We start from the raw sequence: 17,679 nt of genomic DNA, 5'->3' as shown, positions 1-17,679 counted from the left end.
TATGATTACTTCCATTTCCTACATCTTCTTCTTCTTCTTCTCTCCATCTCTCCAGGCATCTTCACAAAAAAGCCCTAAATCACAGCAAACCCTAAAAACCTAGGGTTTTTTCTCCGATATAATCCAACAACTACATCATCATCATCAACTGCTCGTCGCTGGGGAATCAAGCTTCATGGTCCGATCGAATCCCGCTCTTCGTCTCCTCCAAGTAAAACTCCTCCTCTTCTTCTTCTTCTTCTTTTTTTGAGGATTCATAAATATTTGTACTATTTGTTCTCCTACATCTCTTTCTCTCTCTCTCTAGCCTCTACTTTTCTCTGTGCGTTGTGTCGTTGTTTCTTACTGTATAATTCCATTATTTTCTCTCTCCCTTCCGTTAGCTTTTCTCTGCACTTCCAAGCAATTTATCATCATTAATCCTATTACTCTATATTTTTTTTCCTCTTTGAATCGCTACAATTTTCATTAGGACCTGTTTAATGTGTTATGAGAGCCTGTGTTTATTTGGTATGNATATTTTTTTTCCTCTTTGAATCGCTACAATTTTCATTAGGACCTGTTTAATGTGTTATGAGAGCCTGTGTTTATTTGGTATGCTGTTTTATGTTTTGGAGTTAAATTGATTTCGCTAATTTTTTTAAATTTATAATCAATCATATTTTTGTGTTTTTAGGGTATTTATATTTGAACTTTGATGTTTTAAAAGGTATAAATATATTTAAATAAAAAACTCCGATAATTTAGTATTTTATGTGATAAACACATGATTTTGTTAAAATAAAATTCAGTATAATTGAGAGCATATTCCTTAATTAATTAATAATTGTTGAGATTTAATTTAAAACTATATAAATAGAAATTCTGTTAAAAAAAATTCATGGAATTTCTTATTTTTAAATCACTCACTGAATATAGGAAACTATATGGAATAATAAATTTTAAAAATAATAATTTGTTGAGCTTGAGTAATTTGTTTTTATTATTATTATTAATTATTATTTTTGGCGTATGAAATTGAAACTATCTAATGCATGAAATTTGAGATAAGGTCCGTGATGGAAAAGCATAAATAAAATAATAATAATGGAAGAATCTTTTTTGAAATTATGTGCGGCGAGATTGATGTCCTCGTTTGAATTTTTCTCGTTGAATTTAAGAAAAGGCCTTTCATCTTTTTTTTCCTTTTTCTTTTTTGGCATTTTCTATACTTTTCCAATTACCTTAATTAAACTAAGAGTTTTGTAAGTTTTTTTTTTTTTTTTTTTTTAAACCTTCAAATTAATATCTGAAGAACATATTGTAATATATAAAAAAAAAAAAAACATATTTTGCTTCAAAATTTTGTTCATGATTTAGCCCAATTGTATGAACTCTATTTCATTGATATTCATGGATCTTGATTTAATTTTTTTTTTATTTGTTTAAGTTTATTTTTTTCTTCAATATAAACTTTGAATTATTTTAGAATACTGTTAACTTTTTTTTGTGTGTGGATATAATAGATATTTATGTTTTATCTAATTAACTAAACTAAATTATAATAAAATAGGAAATGTGATATGAAAAATATCTCTAGAAAAGGTTCGAATTCAACTCCATCAGGTCTCATTGCTGTCATATTTTCTAAAAAAAGAAAAAAATTTATGGTCTCCTACTTATAAATTTCGTTTGGAAAATGTTTATTTTTACCTTTGAAAGTAATAAATTATATTTAAAAAATACATTTTAATATTATTCATATTCAAATGAGATGAAAATAGTTATCTAAATAACTTTAACGTAATTTTTGTATATGTAATAAATTATTCAATCTACCCCATGGTTATAAATAATTCTAACAGGAAGAAATGGAAGTATGTTATAATTCCAACCCAAACCAAAACTCAAACCGAAATAAGTAGACATTGCCTGTGCTGTCTCTAGAGGACGAGACTAAGTTGCTCTAAGGTGGGTCCCTCCCCAATAATATTTATTTTAATATATAATATCTTAGTCCAATTTTATTAGTCGTGTATTAACTTTTATTTAATATTTATCCATTTGCATATGTTTACATATAATAGAAGGTAATAGAAATTAAAGATTGTAATAAAATAAAAAGAAAAAAGTCGATAAAAAAAATCAGAGCCACTAAAACAAACCCAGCTGCGATCCACTGTACTTGAGGCCTAAAGCAACGCACTCGACCCTCTCCTCACGGTACACTTACTTCTCTCTTTTTTCGTTACTCAAATCATTGTATAATTGGATGCCAGTTAGGTTCTTGCTCAATTTTGGATTTCAGAAATTCTGTTTTTGTGGTTCTGTATGTATGGGTGGCAATGGAAATGGCAATTTCCGGTGGAAATTCTCCTTCCTCCATCGTCGTAAATCTAGGGTCGAATCGAACGAGCCTCCTAAAGAGTTCATCTGTACAGTTTCTTGTTCGTTAATGGCAGACCCAGTTGTCGTCTCTTCTGGACAGACATTTGAGCGTGTTTCTGCGCAGGTTTGCAGAAATTTGGGGTTCTCCCCTGTGTTAGAGGATGGTTCCAAGCCAGATTTCTCGACTGTGATTCCCAATTTGGCTATGAAGAAGACGATTCTCCATTGGTGTGAGAAGTCCGGTGCTCGGAATCCTCAGGCGCCTGATTACAGCTCCGTTGAGAGGCGTGTTAGTGCATTAATGGAGCAGGAGAAGCCTCACACCGGAATTAGGGACTTGTCGGATAGGGATTTATTGGAGGGAGTATCAGATTTGCCATCGATGAATTTTTCGCACGCCGCGACGGAGTATGGCCGCCGTCCAGAACATTTCTACACGAGCTCCTCCGAGGAATCTGTTATCGTCGGAGGAAGTCCGGGAACTCCTCTGCCATTCACGATTCGACCTGTGTGTTACTCCTTTTCGTCTTCTTCCTCCGAAAATGTGGAAAACAACGCGCTCATCCAAGCCTTAGGCACGAATTCATCGATTGGGGAAGAAGAGAATAAATTCTTGGCGAAGCTCGAGAGTCCCGATGTGTTTGAGCAAGAAGAAGGTATTGTTTCGCTAAGAAAAGTCACGAAAGCCGATGAGAATATTAGGGTTTCGCTTTGTACGCCTCGGATTCTTTCATCTCTCCATTCTTTGGTAACCTCGAGATACCCCAAAGTACAGATCAACGCCGTCGCCTCTCTGGTAAATCTCTCCCTCGAAAAGCCAAACAAACTAAAGATTGCGCGGTCAGGATTGGTTCCACACTTAATCGACGCGCTAAAAGGAGGACATACTGAAACGCAAGAACACGCCGCCGAAGCGCTCTTTAGTCTGGCCTTAGAGGACGAAAATCGGATGGCGATCGGATTTCTCGGCGCAATGCCGCCGCTCCTCTACGCACTCCGATCGGAAAACGAGCGAACTCGAGACGTTTCCGCTCTATGTCTCTACAACCTAACAATGATACAAAGCAACCGTGTGAAGCTCGTGAAACTCGGCGCCGTAACGACTCTTCTTTCCATGGTGAAATCGAGAAACTCGACGAACTGGCTGTTGCTGATCCTCTGCAACATCGCCGTGTGCCAGGAGGGTAGATCAGCAATGCTGGACGGCGATGCCGTCGGGCTCTTGGTCGGAATGCTGAGGGAGAAAGAGCTGGACTCCGAATCGGCTCGCGAGAATTGCGTTGCGGCATTGTACGCACTGAGCTATGGAAGCATGAGATTCAAGGGATTGGCGAAGGAAGCCGGAGCAATGGAGGTTTTGAGGGAGATTATTGAAAGAGGAAGCGAGAGGGCGAGGGAGAAGGCGAAGAAGATATTGGAGAGGATGAGGACGAGAGGGAGATCGGATGACGACGGCGATCGTGGCGGCGAGTCGAGTTTCGAGAGAGATGGACTCAGTTCGACTGGGTACCGAATGGGAGGTGGAAGGATTCCCAGCTCGGCCAATACGATGCCGTTTTGATGAAATGTTGTTCTGCGTTTGGATTATTGGGCAAGGGTTTGCTCTTTTGTTGTAAACACTGTAATTAATGGATTCTTACCGTCCCTATTAGGAAGAATTGATGGGTAATTAGGAATTTTAACTTAGTTTCGTACAGATGGGTTATTTTTTCTAACTTTGCTCAACTTAAATTGGATTTTATAGTAATGGATGTAATTAACAAAATTTCAAGTTTGCCACGTCATTAGAGTCCTCTTTCCTGCCACGTCATCTTTTTATTGGTCGAATTAGCGTGGACCGAAAGCCCAAGTCGACGGCCCTGTCCAATGTCGATGAAGAGGCCCTCACAGCCCACTTCCCGTTTCCATTTTGCGCGCTCTTCCACTCTCGTCGAGATACCTCCCGCCATTGCCGTTGTCTAGTAGTCACTAGTACTCTTCAAAACCGATCGCCATTTCAGGATTCCTCGGCATCACCAACCACCATGCCGATAGTTCTACTTCCACTTCCACTTCTGATCTCTGTTTTTCATTTCCTGCCAGTTTCCTTATTCCCCGCCTTGTCCACAATCGGAGTTGGATTCATTTCGCTGCTTCTTGAAATTCAGGGTCGCTAGAGGGCGCCTGCGCTTGTCCAAGTTGCTGCGGCTTTGACTTTCAATCTGTCTCTAAGTAACTTGGCTGGTCGGTTTTTACATGTTTCTGTGTCAGTACAGAGGATTTTTTTTCTTTGAAGATGGCGCAGCGGTATAGCTTTGTCCGATGCTGGGAAGTTTAGGAAGTGAAGGAACTCTTGTGTACTTGTAGTCTGCTTCTAGTCTCTATTTTGAATGTTCATCTTTCTCGCGGTTTTTGAACGTTCATTGTTTCGAGGACAAATGTAGTGGGGATTTTGCTTAGTGATCAGTAATCATCGCGCGTTCAGGAGACACATGGATGCTGAAATTTTGTATGTAGAAACGTTTCGCTTCTCTTTTTAATTGTGTTCACCTCGATCTAATCGGCCTTTGAAATAGGATTAGGCTTCTCAATGCTTCTTGTTATTTTGTAAATGAAGGATCGTAAATTGAAATTATAATCGATCATACTTTTTGACTTGAACTCGATTTCCATCCTTTTACCAGAATTGCTGGGGGTAACGGGAGTGGATTTTAGCTGGCTTGCACTGATCTCTAAAGCACTGGTGTGGTGCACACGATTGTTGGGATAAAACAGGCCTGTAACCTCGTATTCAAAGGTGATGAAATTATTATTCGCATTCCTATGAACTACTATCAAATTATGCCATTTTCAATGTAATTTCTATGGAAAAATACTGTCATTATCTGCGGTTCGATGTTTTCTTCGTGTTTTAATTTTACAAGATGATTTCCTGCATACTAGTAACAAGTAAATTTTGAGATGCAGTTTCATTTAGCTTGCAGATTAGAACAGTAATTTATCTGACTTTAGGGTGTTACAAAAATTTCAAAGAAAAACTGCATGTCTCGTTAATCCTGTTGTCTTGTCTCGGACCATGTATAGTGGTTTAGGTTTCATGCCCAGCTAAGACTAAGTTGATTGATTGTTTCATTAGCTGTGTGCTATGAATTGCCTTTTGCAGGTGCATGATTGTTTCATTTTGGATTCAATAGCATCTGGACCAATTAAAGCTCGTTGCAGTCCATACTCGACTGTGGTAAGTTTATCATCTACCATTATTTGATATTAACACCAATAATTTTTTGGTGCTCTCTTTCTCTCATCCATCAGTACCTTAGCTTAGATTTTGAGTATATAATGTATAAGGATTTCTGTAATTCTTAAGAGATGAACTGATTCACTTTCCTTTTTTCTTTTCATTACTGAAAAGCCAAATTGGAAGATTAGGGTATTTAGTATTGCTCATTCTTTAAATTTCTTGTACAAACCGTAGTAACGAAGGATTGTATCTCAGTGGATCGTGATTGTTAGACCACTCTGTCACTTGTTAGACACTCTGTCACTTGTTAGACGAACACGACTCTCCACAATGGTATGATATTGTCCACTTTGAGCATAAGCTTTCATGGCTTTGCTTTGGGCTTCCCCAAAAGGCCTCAAATCAATGAAGAGTGTATTCTTTGTTTATAAACCCATGATCATTCCCTACATTAGCCGATGTGGGACTTTTATCATCCAACACCTCCCCTCGAGCAAAACACGTCTCCCTTAATCGAGGCTCGACTTCTTTGGAGTCTTAGTAATTTTTTACGTCTCCCCTTAATCGAGGCTCGACTCCTTTGGAGTCTTAGTCATTTTGCTCGACTCCTTTGGAGTCCTTTCGAGGAGACTTGACTTCTTTTTCTTTTTGGAAAGGAGTCTTAGTCATTTTTTACTGCCTTCGAGGAGGCTCGAACAAAGCACGTCTCCTCTTAATCGAGGCTCGACTCCTTTGGAGTCTTAGTTATTTTGCTCGAGGCTCGAACAAAGCACGTTTGCTCGACTCCTTTGGAGTCCTTTCGAGGAGACTTGACTCCTTTTTCTTTTTGGAAAGGAGTCTTAGTCATTTTTTACTGCCTTCGAGGAGGCTCGAACAAAGCACGTCTCCTCTTAATCGAGGCTCGACTCCTTTGGAGTCTTAGTTATTTTGCTCGAGGCTCGAACAAAGCACGNGACTCCTTTGGAGTCTTAGTCATTTTGCTCGACTCCTTTGGAGTCCTTTCGAGGAGACTTGACTCCTTTTTCTTTTTGGAAAGGAGTCTTAGTCATTTTTTACTGCCTTCGAGGAGGCTCGAACAAAGCACGTCTCCTCTTAATCGAGGCTCGACTCCTATGGAGTCTTAGTCATTTTGCTCGAGGCTCGAACAAAGCACGTCTCCCCTTAATCGAGGCTCGACTCCTTTGGAGTCTTAGTCATTTTTTACTGCCTTCGAGGAGGCTTGACTCATTTTTCTTTTTTTACTACTCCTTTTTCTTTTTAGAGTCTTAACTCATTTTTCTTTTTTTACTACTCCTTTTTCGTCTTAACTCATTTTTCTTTTTTTACTACTCCTTTTTCGTCTTAACTCATTTTTCTTTTTTTACTACTCCTACTCGTCATTTTTTTTTTACTGCCTTCGAGAGTCTAGAGTAACTCATTTTTCTTTTTTTACTACTCCTACTCCTTGTCATTTTTTTTACTGCTTCGAGAGTCTTAGTCATTTTTTACTGCCTTCGAGGAGGCTTTGAGGATTTACCACTGCCTTGCTTCGAGAGTCTTAGTTGCTTCGAGAGTCTTAGTCATTTTTTACTGCCTTCGAGGAGGCTTTGAGGATTTACCACTGCCTTGCTTCGAGAGTCTTAGTTGCTTCGAGAGTCTTAGTCATTTTTTACTGCCTTCGAGGAGGCTTGGAGGATTTACCATTGCCTTCGAGGAGGCTTTTCGAGAGTCTTAGTCATTTTTTACTGCCTTCGAGGAGGCTTGGAGGATTTACCATTGCCTTCGAGGAGGCTTTTCGAGAGTCTTAGTCATTTTTTACTGCCTTCGAGGAGGCTTGGAGGATTTACCTGGAGGATTTACCAATCTGCACGACTAAGTTTAGGGTATGGCTCTGATACCATGTTAAACGAACACGACTCTCCACAACGGTAATATTGTCGACTTTGAGCATAAGCTCTCATGACTTTGCTTTAGGTTTCCCCAAAAGGCCTCAAACAAATGAAAAATGTATTCTTTGTTTATAAACCCATGATCATTCCCTAAATTAGCCGATGTGGGACTTTCATCATCCAACACCTCCCCTCGAATAAAGCACGTCTCCCCTTAATCCGAGGCTTGACTCCTTTGGAGTCTTAGTCATTTTTTACTGACGTGGAGGAAGCTTGACAGCCTCCTTTTTTAGGAGGCTTGACTCCTTTTCTTAGGCTTGACTCCTTGTTTTTTTTTGCCTTCGAGGAGGCTTGACTCCTTCTTTTAGTCATTTTTTACTGCCTTTGAGGAGGCTTGACTCTTTTTTCTTTTGGAGTCCTTTGTTCGACATTCGAGGATTTACCAATCTACACGACTAAGTTTAGGGCATGACGCTCTAATACCGTGTTAAACGAACACGACTCTCCACAATGGTATGATATTGTCTACTTTGAGTGTAAGCTCTCATGACTTTGCTTTGGATTTCCCCAAAATGCCTCAAACCAATAAAGAGTGTATTCTTTGTTTATAAACTCATGATCATTCCCTAAATTAGCCTAGGTGGGACTTTCATTATCTAACACCACTTACAATACCTTGTCACGTATGTAAATCGTTCCATAATGCTCATTTTTCATTTGAAGGTCGGGATGGGAGTGTCCATGAAAGGAATAGAACAGAATCCTGTTGTCTACGATCTTGTGTTCTGAAATGGCTTTTCAACGCAACAAAGCTGATGTCAAGGTACAAATATTTTATTATGATTTATAAATATGATAGACCCATTTACTTGGTTGCCAGTTGTATTCATGTTCCATCTGCGGAAAGCTGACAATTGACACCAAATAGATTAAATTAAATATAGTTTAGAGCCGAAAACCCGAATGAATTGTTCTTTAGAATTGTCAAAGCATATCCCTTATATGATGCTCAAAGAATGGCCAGCTTGAGCCAGGACTTCCTTGATCCTGTCAATGATATAGACACAGGCACATCATTGGCTTGTCACGAGGGATTTCTTCTCGGACCTTGGCTACAACGCGCCAAGCAACTCGCCCACAATGAAGAGGAGGAAAAACAGGGTTCAATTCAAGTCCATTCTACCAATTGTATGCTGACTAATCTCAAATTGTTACAGTATGAGTGGAATGCAAAAACTGAAATAACCCGTCACCTCGGTTGGAAAGACAAGCGAAACATTTATGGTAAGGGTGTGGAAACTTTTCTCTCATAGGAATCTTTTAAAACCTTGAAAGGAAGCCCGAGGAAAAGTTCAAAAAAGATAATATTTACTAGCCGTAGACACCTTTTCCTAATAGACATGTTTTTAAACCTTGGGGAAGCACAAAAGAGAAAGCCCAAAGGTGGGCACCTCTCTCTATTTTAACCTTGAGGAGAAGTTCGAAAGGGAAAGTACAAAAGTGGACACCTCCCCCAGATTCATTTTAAAACCTTGAGGGAAAGTCCTAAGAGGACAATATCGACTTGGGTCTTAAGAATGAAGCTCTGATATCAAGACAATATCAACTTGGGCGTTAAGAATAAAGCTCTGCTATTATGTTAAGAATGAGAAACAGTGGATTGAAAGTTCAAGAAACCCGAGTGGAATTAAAAGGCCAAGAAATAGTAGTGAGATTGAAAGTCCTAAAAAAAGTAAGATAAAATATTCTACCAACCAAATCTGATATATATATATATATATATATATATACTATTAACTAAATCTTGAAAAGAAGTTAAAAAATCATAGCTGTTTACTGGTTATATAAAATATATTCTAATATATTATTTGGACTTAGGATTCAATAGACTAATATTGACAATGAGGGAGATTACAGGATCAACATAACACATGTGATTTGAATGGCTACGATCAAATCCTATAAATTATTAGAAATTTAGAAAAATTCAAAGAAGACAAAATTTAAATTAGTTAATATCGAGAAGTCAAAACTTTCCCGGCCTTCCTTGCTTGACCAGGATATACATATTCCTTAAGTTTAAAAAGCCTGAAAAGAGCATGCCTCTGCTTCCAAGAAATAGCCGAACTCTAATGGCGTAGGCGGTGACCGACTGTGAGGTAAGGTTGGCGGTAATTAGCTAACGACTTAATGCTTTAGAACCTTCCCGAATCTCCATTGTCGACCCACGTGGACCACCCCTAAAAGTAAAAACCTATAGAATTGTTCATCAATTTTGGTAGAAAGCTAAAAAAAATATATTTATTACCATTTTCAGAACAAACCATTCAATTTACAAAATTAATTAAAAAAATAATTTTCACTTTAGCGGGTAAGTATTTGGATATTCCATTTCCACAGTAGGAATGCAAAATTTGTATGACTTGTAATCGCAACCCACACGGCACGCGCTTCGGCTTCGAATCGGATTCTCCGTGCCTATATAACCCTGTTTCGTCTCATCACTTTTCGTCGATTCATCTCGATTCTCTCTTCTCTTTGCTATCAGATTCTTCATCTTCTTTCTCCGAGATTTCTTTGTAGCAGAGATTTTCAAACCCAGAATCACTCAAATCGATCAGTCAAATCCATGGCGGGAAGCGGCTCGTACGATTGGGCGGACCAGTGGGATTACAGCGACTCGAAGGACGTAGTCACGGAGAACAAGAAGAAGAGCGGCGGCGGAAACACTACGACTAAGTATAAACAGAAGGTCGGCGAAGGCCTTGGGAAGACCAAAGCTGTGGCCTCCAATGGCGTCAAAAAGGTCAAAGAAGGAACCTCTCTTGGCTTCCAATGGATCAAAGATAAATATAACAAAACCGCTCATAAGAAGTAGAAATCCTTCGTATTCTACTCCTCTCTTGCTCTTTGGTTTTCCTTCTCTTATCATCATCGTCTCCATAGCTTATCTTTGAGCTGTATATCTTGTTTTTTCTATTTCTTCGTCTGCTGGTTATATATAGATACAGATACACCATAGATTATTCTTTTGTTAATATGATTTGATCTCTGTTCGTCTCTTTCCTCTTGTTTTGATTCCGTTATTGTTTATCGCTGTTAAATTTCGTACTTCCTTCAGATTCGATTGTTTGATTTTGATTATAATCTGAGAATTCCGCATCAGTAACATATATAAAGCAGGGATAGAATCGCATCTTCTGATGATTACTGGAAATCATATTAGCATACGAAGATGAAAGGTGAAGGTGAAGATCTCGCCCTGTAAAATTGAAAATTATTTATTTATGAATAAAAAATCCAAGATTTATTTGAAATTTTTAGAAAATATTTATAAATGTATTAATTTTCATTAAATTAAATTCGAGTTCAACACCGGTTCTTCTCAACCTTAGATAAAATAAAATCTTGCATATAATAATGTTTTTAAAAACAAAAACATAGAGTAATATTTTGAAAAATATATTTTAATAATTAGTGTATATTTTATCTTATTTACTCGATTTAGTTAATTATTTAAATCGTTTAAATAGATTATGCTTTCAGTCCCAATTCTATTTTTATTCAAATTTAAATAAATTTAAGAGTGTCAATTATTTTTTAAGTAATTTATAGATTTTTTTAGTTGAATATTTTAGAGTTGATGTTAAAATTATAATGGTCCTATCTATATTTAAATGGACTAATTTATGACATTTTTTGAAGGGCCACATGGACGGGTGGTGTGGCCTGCTTTTAGCTCTTGCTTTTAATAAAGCTGTATTATTTTTTTTATTCGCACGTTTTTATAAAATGCATATATTTTAATATTGATGCATATGTATTTATATTATCATAAACTGATACTTTAAACAAACATATAAATACTTCAAACTTAAATATATACATTAATTGCATTAATTGCTACTATAGTAATTGCTACTGTAGGAGACAAATTTGCATCCCATCTAATTTTTCTTTTCCAAAACTTTTAAATGCTTCAAAAATACCTTTAAAACTTAAAAATATTTAGATAAAAATTATTAATATTTTGTTTTAAATTTATGTTTAAGCTTTCAAAAGAGTTTAAAAGATATTCTATTATCTTTAAAATTGTTTAGAAAATACCATAAGTTTTTGGAGAGTTTAAGAATATTTACGAAATTCGAAAAGTACTTTTTAGAATCATTATTTTTTTACGTTAAATTAAAATTTGAATATTCAAATTTTCATAAATTTTATAAAAAATTAAGTTTTATAAGTAGGAATTTCAAAATTTAGGATTAAATATAAATTTATTTTGAATAAAAAGTACACATCTTTAATGCTTATTATGAGCCTCTTTAATGCTTATTATGAGCCTATTCACAACGTGATTTGTATATAATAAAATAATGTATAATATCTTTGGCGTAAGAGATTGTTTGTATTTTTATTTTCATAAATTTTATTTTTCTTATTTAAGTTTCCCAATAATTTGATTATCTTCAGAGATATCATCTCCAGATTCGGCTGAGGTAAAATAATCCATCGACAGAAAGTTTCGCAAAATTCAAAGAAAAAATTGCAGAAGAAAAATCCAATACGGACCAAAAATACCGAAAATTTCGTATTTATATTGATCGATCCAAGTCGAACTCATTTCCAATCCGACTACTTTTTCCACTACTCTAAAGAGGAGCTCTGCAGAAATGGCGATTTCTATTCCCAGTCGGCAGCTATTCATCGATGGCGAGTGGAGGGAACCAGTTCTCAAGAAACGCATCCCCATCGTCAACCCCGCCACTGAAGAAACAATCGGTCTCTTCTTCTCAACTTCTCTGTTTATGACTGTTCCTTAATTTTGTTTCCCAACTTCTAATCCTTGTGCGGATCGGTAGATGAGATGAACGGAAGAAGTAATTAGTTCGAGGATTGGGTGGTTTAAAAGTGGTTGAATCTCACGTTTGTGTTATTACCAACTATGCTTCAGGATCTATTCCCGCGGCTACTGCGGAAGATGTAGAGTTAGCAGTTGATGCTGCCCGAAAAGCTCTTGCGAGGAATAAAGGCAAAGATTGGGCATCTGCTTCGGGAGCTCTTCGTGCTAAGTATTTGCGTGCTATTGCTGCTAAGGTGAGTGTGTCATATGGATGTTTTACTCTTATTTGATTGTGATCTGGTCTCTGTTTTACTATCGGACGGAGGTTATGGATCTTTGATGCTTTTGTTACTTATTTACGATTCTAGTGGCTTAAAACAATGGATTCATTTCTGATGCGATTCAATAGATCATGAGAAATATGATTCCATCCATCTTCCCGCCGTAGTTCATTGCAAAATTAGATATCTGGATAGAGCCTTCTTTAGGTCTATGTATCGTCTTAGGAATGCTACTTTCTTGTTAATCGCCTTGCAGGAGTTCTGTTGGAGTCGCATTTATATTTTAAGAATCAAGTAGTTTTAGTTACTTTGGAAGTTATATTATATATATCTTCAACTTTAATTTCTATCTTCATGGTGTTATTGTCGTCCATCCCGAACCCTGTTTGCTATTTTTCTCACAGATAACAGAGAGGAAATCGGAACTAGCAAAGCTCGAAACAATAGACTGTGGAAAACCCCTGGACGAAGCTGCATGGGACATTGTATGGCAGTTTCTTGAAGTTAAAGATATATGTTGGTTGTAACAATTTTCATTGCCGTCAATGTTTGTTAATATTGTACAGGATGATGTTGCTGGGTGCTTCGACTACTATGCAGATCTTGCAGAAGGGTTGGATGCTAAGCAAAAAGCTCCTGTTTCCGTTCCCATGGATACATTCAAAAGCCATGTTCTTAAAGAACCCATTGGAGTTGTTGGGTTGATTACTCCCTGGTACTTGTTGATCCATCTTCTACTTCTTCTTTTGGTTCTTCACGGCTATTTAGCTTCTCCGATTTTATTGGATGTATTAGAGTTATTGTTGTTAAACATTGTATAAATCATGGTCAACTCTTGTCACTCAACCAAGAAACTGTCGATTTCAAACATGGTGACGAAGACTCTTCAATCCAGGTTCAAACAACTGGTCATTAACTTAAACCTTAAGATATCAAATATTCTAAAAATTTCTTCACCAATAATGTAGAAGGGTCAAGTCATAGTTTGAAGTGCTAATTCTTTTATATAAAATTTTCCTTATTCGTTAGAGTCATTCTTCTGAATTTTTTCACTCTCAAAATGTGATGTTTTTCTCTTTTATATACATATATATTTTACTTGGATTGATTTTTTTACTACAAATAATTGTATAAAGGATTTAACGCTGGGTTATATCTATTCAACAAGTGTTTGATACATGTACAACAAGGATTGAATGTTGGATTGTCTAACATGTGGTTCAACATGTATCTAAATGCTGGGATGTTGAATACTTGTGATCATGGATATGTTACCCAACTTGAGTAACTCTGCTTCACAGTTCTCATTTTATTGTTAATTTGAACCAGAGGCATACATTGGGACGTTAATAGTTATTAACCTCCAGGGTCGGATCTGGTTATGTTCTCTCTTGTCCTCCTCTTTAGGAACCAATATCATTCTAATTTTTTGATAAGCACGAACTTCGCTGATATCTGTCTTTTACATTGAAGGAACTATCCTCTATTGATGGCTGCATGGAAAGTTGCACCTGCCTTGGCTGCTGGGTGTGCTGCAATATTGAAGCCATCAGAACTGGCATCTGTGTAAGTGGTTATTAATTGTATGAACTTGATTTATTTTGTGGTATTCTTTTTAATGTTGTTACATACGAGTTTTCTTTTTCTTTCCTCTTTTTTTTTTTTTTGGGCAGCACCTGTTTGGAACTGGGTTCAATCTGTAAAGATGTTGGTCTTCCATCTGGTATTTTGAATATTCTGACAGGATTTGGCCCTGAAGCTGGTGCTCCTCTAGCATCTCATCCTCACGTTGACAAGGTATGGCTATTGCTTTTGGGCATCTACTTTGATTGTTAAAGATAAAATGTTGTCTAATTAATAAAAAAATATTGATGATAGATTGCATTTACTGGGAGTTGTGCTACTGGAAGCAAGATTATGACAGCAGCTGCCCAACTGGTCAAGGTTGAATTTCAGCACAGTTTACATTTACATTTGCTTAGTAGAAGTTCTATGTCACCATTTGATTTATTTTATCTTTACCTGTTTTCTTTGGCAGCCTGTAACCATGGAACTTGGTGGGAAAAGTCCAATTGTTGTTTTTGATGATGTCGACCTTGACAAGGGTCAGTAACTTCAGAGCACAATTTTCATATCATGAACTTTAGTTTTTCATGGTTAATTAAAAATTTACCTTGTGAAAAGGGAGCTACCTTGTAATCTGTGTATCAGATCTATGCCGTTCTTGATTTTGATACTATTCACTAATTTTCTTTTCCTATGATTTATAGCTGCCGAATGGACGATTTTTGGTTGCTTTTGGACAAATGGTCAGATTTGCAGTGCCACATCCCGCCTGCTTGTACATGTATGTAGAATAACCTAGATGATATGCAATTAAATATTTTTTATTTCTATCATATACGAACTTTCTCCTCCTTAATTGTGTCAAGGATGTAGATGTTTTTTTTTTTCTTTTGGTGGGATCTTCTGGGTTTAATGAAACAGAAGATGTTGGCCTAGGATAATTGTGTTTTAAGGCCAACTGGTAGAGTAATTTTCTGAAATATTTAATAAGCTGATCATTTTTATGATATATATATTTTTTTAAATTTAGAAATATTTAACTTTTCTCTCTGCTATTCCAGGAAAACATTGCTGATGAATTCTTGGATAGGCTCGTGAAGTGGTGCCAGAACATTAAGATTTCAGATCCTTTAGAAGAAGGTTGCAGGCTTGGCCCTGTTGTTAGTGCGGGACAGGTAAGAGAAGGAAGGATATGTTTCTATTTTTTGGGTTCTTTATGACAGAAAAGAAAAGCAATCCGCTGTCACAATATAAAATATAGGACACGGATATGGTAATAATAGGACAGAACGTGGTAGGGATACATTGTTTTTAAAGAATATTTGTACATGTATTGATGTGTTTCATAGATTTAACCTACAAAATGTGCTTTGCTAAGAATATTTATACAAGGTTAGTGATAAGTTAAAGAGTGCAACTTATGCAATTCATTCTGGTTTAGAATATTATATTTGCGCTACTGTTTGATTCTTTAACTAATTTTTGGTAATCTAAAATTCAGTATGAGAAAGTTCTGAACTTCGTCTCAACTGCTGAGCGTGAAGGTGCTAAGATTCTATTTGGTGGAGTTCGCCCTAAGGTAACACTTGATTTTTACTTTTTTTTCTTTTTGTTTATTTGTAACTAATTAAAATTTGTCACTACGATGTTTAGCACCTAAAGAAGGGATACTTCGTTGAACCAGCCATCGTTACTAATGTTACAACCTCCATGCAACTATGGAGAGAAGAGGTCTTCGGACCTGTTCTATGTGTGAAGACCTTTAGTTCTGAAGATGAAGCTATTGAGTTAGCAAATGATACAATGTAAGTAAAATTCTACGCAGCTTGGTTTAAGCTGGAAACTGGGTTCTGACATTCAGTTGCTCTTTCTCACAGATATGGGTTAGGTGCTGCTGTAATATCAAATGATTTAGAAAGGTGTGAGCGTGTAACCAAGGTGAGGGTTGCAATCATCAAGCGCCTATGTAATAGTATATGCAAATGAATAATGTCTGCATTTCTGAACGATGTGTGCTTCCTTGTTTCTTTCTCCTACAGGCTTTACAGGCAGGAATTGTGTGGGTTAATTGCTCCCAACCATGCTTCACTCAAGCCCCATGGGGAGGCAACAAACGCAGTGGCTTTGGTCGAGAACTAGGGGAATGGTATATTTTGCATTTTAAACTACGTTTAAATAAGTTTTCCTATATAGAAACGAAAATTTGAGGGTTATATTCTGAAAGTTGTTCTAGAAACTACTCCGTGAAGCACTTGTTTGGGAGTTACAACATAGGTTTATGTTGAAATAGAGCATTGAAACACGATTTTCAAATAAAATCATTAGCTGAAAAATGTAAACATTGGATGAGCAGATTTACTGACTGTGTGTTTGATTTGTTGGATGAACAGGGGACTTGACAATTATCTGACTGTAAAGCAGGTTACTGAGTATGTTTCCAATGAACCATGGGGATGGTACAAGTCTCCTTCTAAATTGTAGAACACAGCACGAGCCTGCCTCTCTTGCGTCAAAAAGTTGCAGAACCGTTCAGAATAATAAGAGCACTGCGACAATCAACTTTGTGTACTTGGAAGAATAACGTAGGGGAAGAAACTCTTGCTCAAGTGTGTAGTGCTTCGCCCTGAGTTTCCTGGTTGGTTCAGTTTTAGGATGTGTTTAAGAACTGGATGAATCACTTGAAAACAGTAGACTGTAACTCAATAGAAAATGCACTTGTTGGTAGCCTCAAAAAGGATTGTGATCTGAGATTGTTTGAAATCTTTTACTTTCTTTTCAGTCTTCTCTATTACTCAAATCTTGGCTTTGAAAAGATGAGAAGAAACAAGGATTTCTTCTGAGGTAAAGTATTGTAGATTCTGAGATAATCCTTAGAATTGAGATGCTTTTTTCCACAAACTTCAAATTTAACCATGAAAGTTCATCAAACTTGGCTGAAATCTCATGATAATCGCATCTTAATCCAGATGCAACATTGTTCATGGCTGAGTTCTTCAACTCTAAATAATGTAAAACCTATATTATAATCAACCACTATATCATTATAAAATTTGATAACACTTAATTACAATACAATATTCATCCTCATTGCCCCTTTTTCCTAAAAAGAAATTTACCCTTTAGACATCATCAGAGATTTGTTAACCAAATCATTCCAATTATTGGTGGTAAAGTTGATAATTACATTCTTCAAGATGAGCAAAGATCCAGTCAAGTTTATTATAATATTCATCTTCTCCTTCATTCCCTCTTCTCATAATATTCATCTTCTCCTTCATTCCCTCTTCTCAAACACAATGATTTCTTCCCTCATCATTCTTTATTCAAGAAACGATGCTAAAAACTCACAACATAATCATCTAATGCAACGAATTAAGACAGCCCAAATACTCAAAAACAAAAAGGAAAATCTACAGATGCTTAATCTTACAGGCGAAGTTTTGTTGAGCAGTATGAAGAAGACCCTGATGCGGTATGAAAAATTGTCGTATAATATACAGTTCTTGGTGGGGGTGTGATAAAATCATGGAATCGGTA

General features: G+C 36.6%; 3 protein-coding genes across 4 annotated transcripts; all 3 read left to right on the top strand.

Annotated features, from left to right (window-relative positions):
- The first annotated feature begins 1,510 nt into the window (after positions 1 to 1,510).
- Positions 1,511 to 4,082, top strand: LOC111780711 (U-box domain-containing protein 38-like). Of its 2 annotated transcripts, XM_023661188.1 has the most exons (2): positions 1,513 to 2,202; positions 2,492 to 4,082. In XM_023661188.1, the coding sequence occupies exon 2, from the start codon at positions 2,573 to 2,575 to the stop codon at positions 3,926 to 3,928; it is 1,356 nt and encodes a 451-aa protein (XP_023516956.1). In that variant the 5' UTR covers positions 1,513 to 2,202; positions 2,492 to 2,572; the 3' UTR covers positions 3,929 to 4,082. The 2 variants fall into 2 exon arrangements, with proteins under 2 accessions (XP_023516955.1, XP_023516956.1); XM_023661187.1 differs by having other exon boundaries at positions 1,511 to 4,082.
- A 219-nt stretch (positions 4,083 to 4,301) lies between these two features.
- Positions 4,302 to 10,517, top strand: LOC111780400. The gene is made up of 5 exons (XM_023660782.1): positions 4,302 to 4,855; positions 5,031 to 5,143; positions 5,510 to 5,584; positions 8,179 to 8,278; positions 10,004 to 10,517. Exons 4-5 carry the CDS (start codon positions 8,246 to 8,248, stop codon positions 10,331 to 10,333), a joined length of 363 nt encoding a protein of 120 aa, XP_023516550.1. The 5' UTR covers positions 4,302 to 4,855; positions 5,031 to 5,143; positions 5,510 to 5,584; positions 8,179 to 8,245; the 3' UTR covers positions 10,334 to 10,517.
- Positions 10,518 to 11,885: 1,368 nt separating this feature from the next.
- On the top strand, positions 11,886 to 16,924 carry LOC111780151 (betaine aldehyde dehydrogenase 1, chloroplastic). Its single transcript, XM_023660468.1, has 15 exons — positions 11,886 to 12,234; positions 12,407 to 12,549; positions 12,981 to 13,061; positions 13,143 to 13,291; positions 14,050 to 14,142; positions 14,250 to 14,373; positions 14,455 to 14,520; positions 14,615 to 14,681; positions 14,847 to 14,923; positions 15,204 to 15,317; positions 15,644 to 15,721; positions 15,796 to 15,947; positions 16,020 to 16,080; positions 16,182 to 16,288; positions 16,533 to 16,924. Exons 1-15 carry the CDS (start codon positions 12,126 to 12,128, stop codon positions 16,621 to 16,623), a joined length of 1,512 nt encoding a protein of 503 aa, XP_023516236.1. The 5' UTR covers positions 11,886 to 12,125; the 3' UTR covers positions 16,624 to 16,924.
- The last annotated feature ends 755 nt before the right edge of the window (positions 16,925 to 17,679 follow it).

The sequence above is a fragment of the Cucurbita pepo genome, chromosome LG18, assembly GCF_002806865.2.
Source record: "Cucurbita pepo subsp. pepo cultivar mu-cu-16 chromosome LG18, ASM280686v2, whole genome shotgun sequence".
NCBI classification, from domain to species: domain Eukaryota; kingdom Viridiplantae; phylum Streptophyta; class Magnoliopsida; order Cucurbitales; family Cucurbitaceae; genus Cucurbita; species Cucurbita pepo.
The sequence above is the reverse complement of the archived record's forward strand: the minus strand, read 5'-3'. Positions and strand labels throughout refer to the sequence as shown.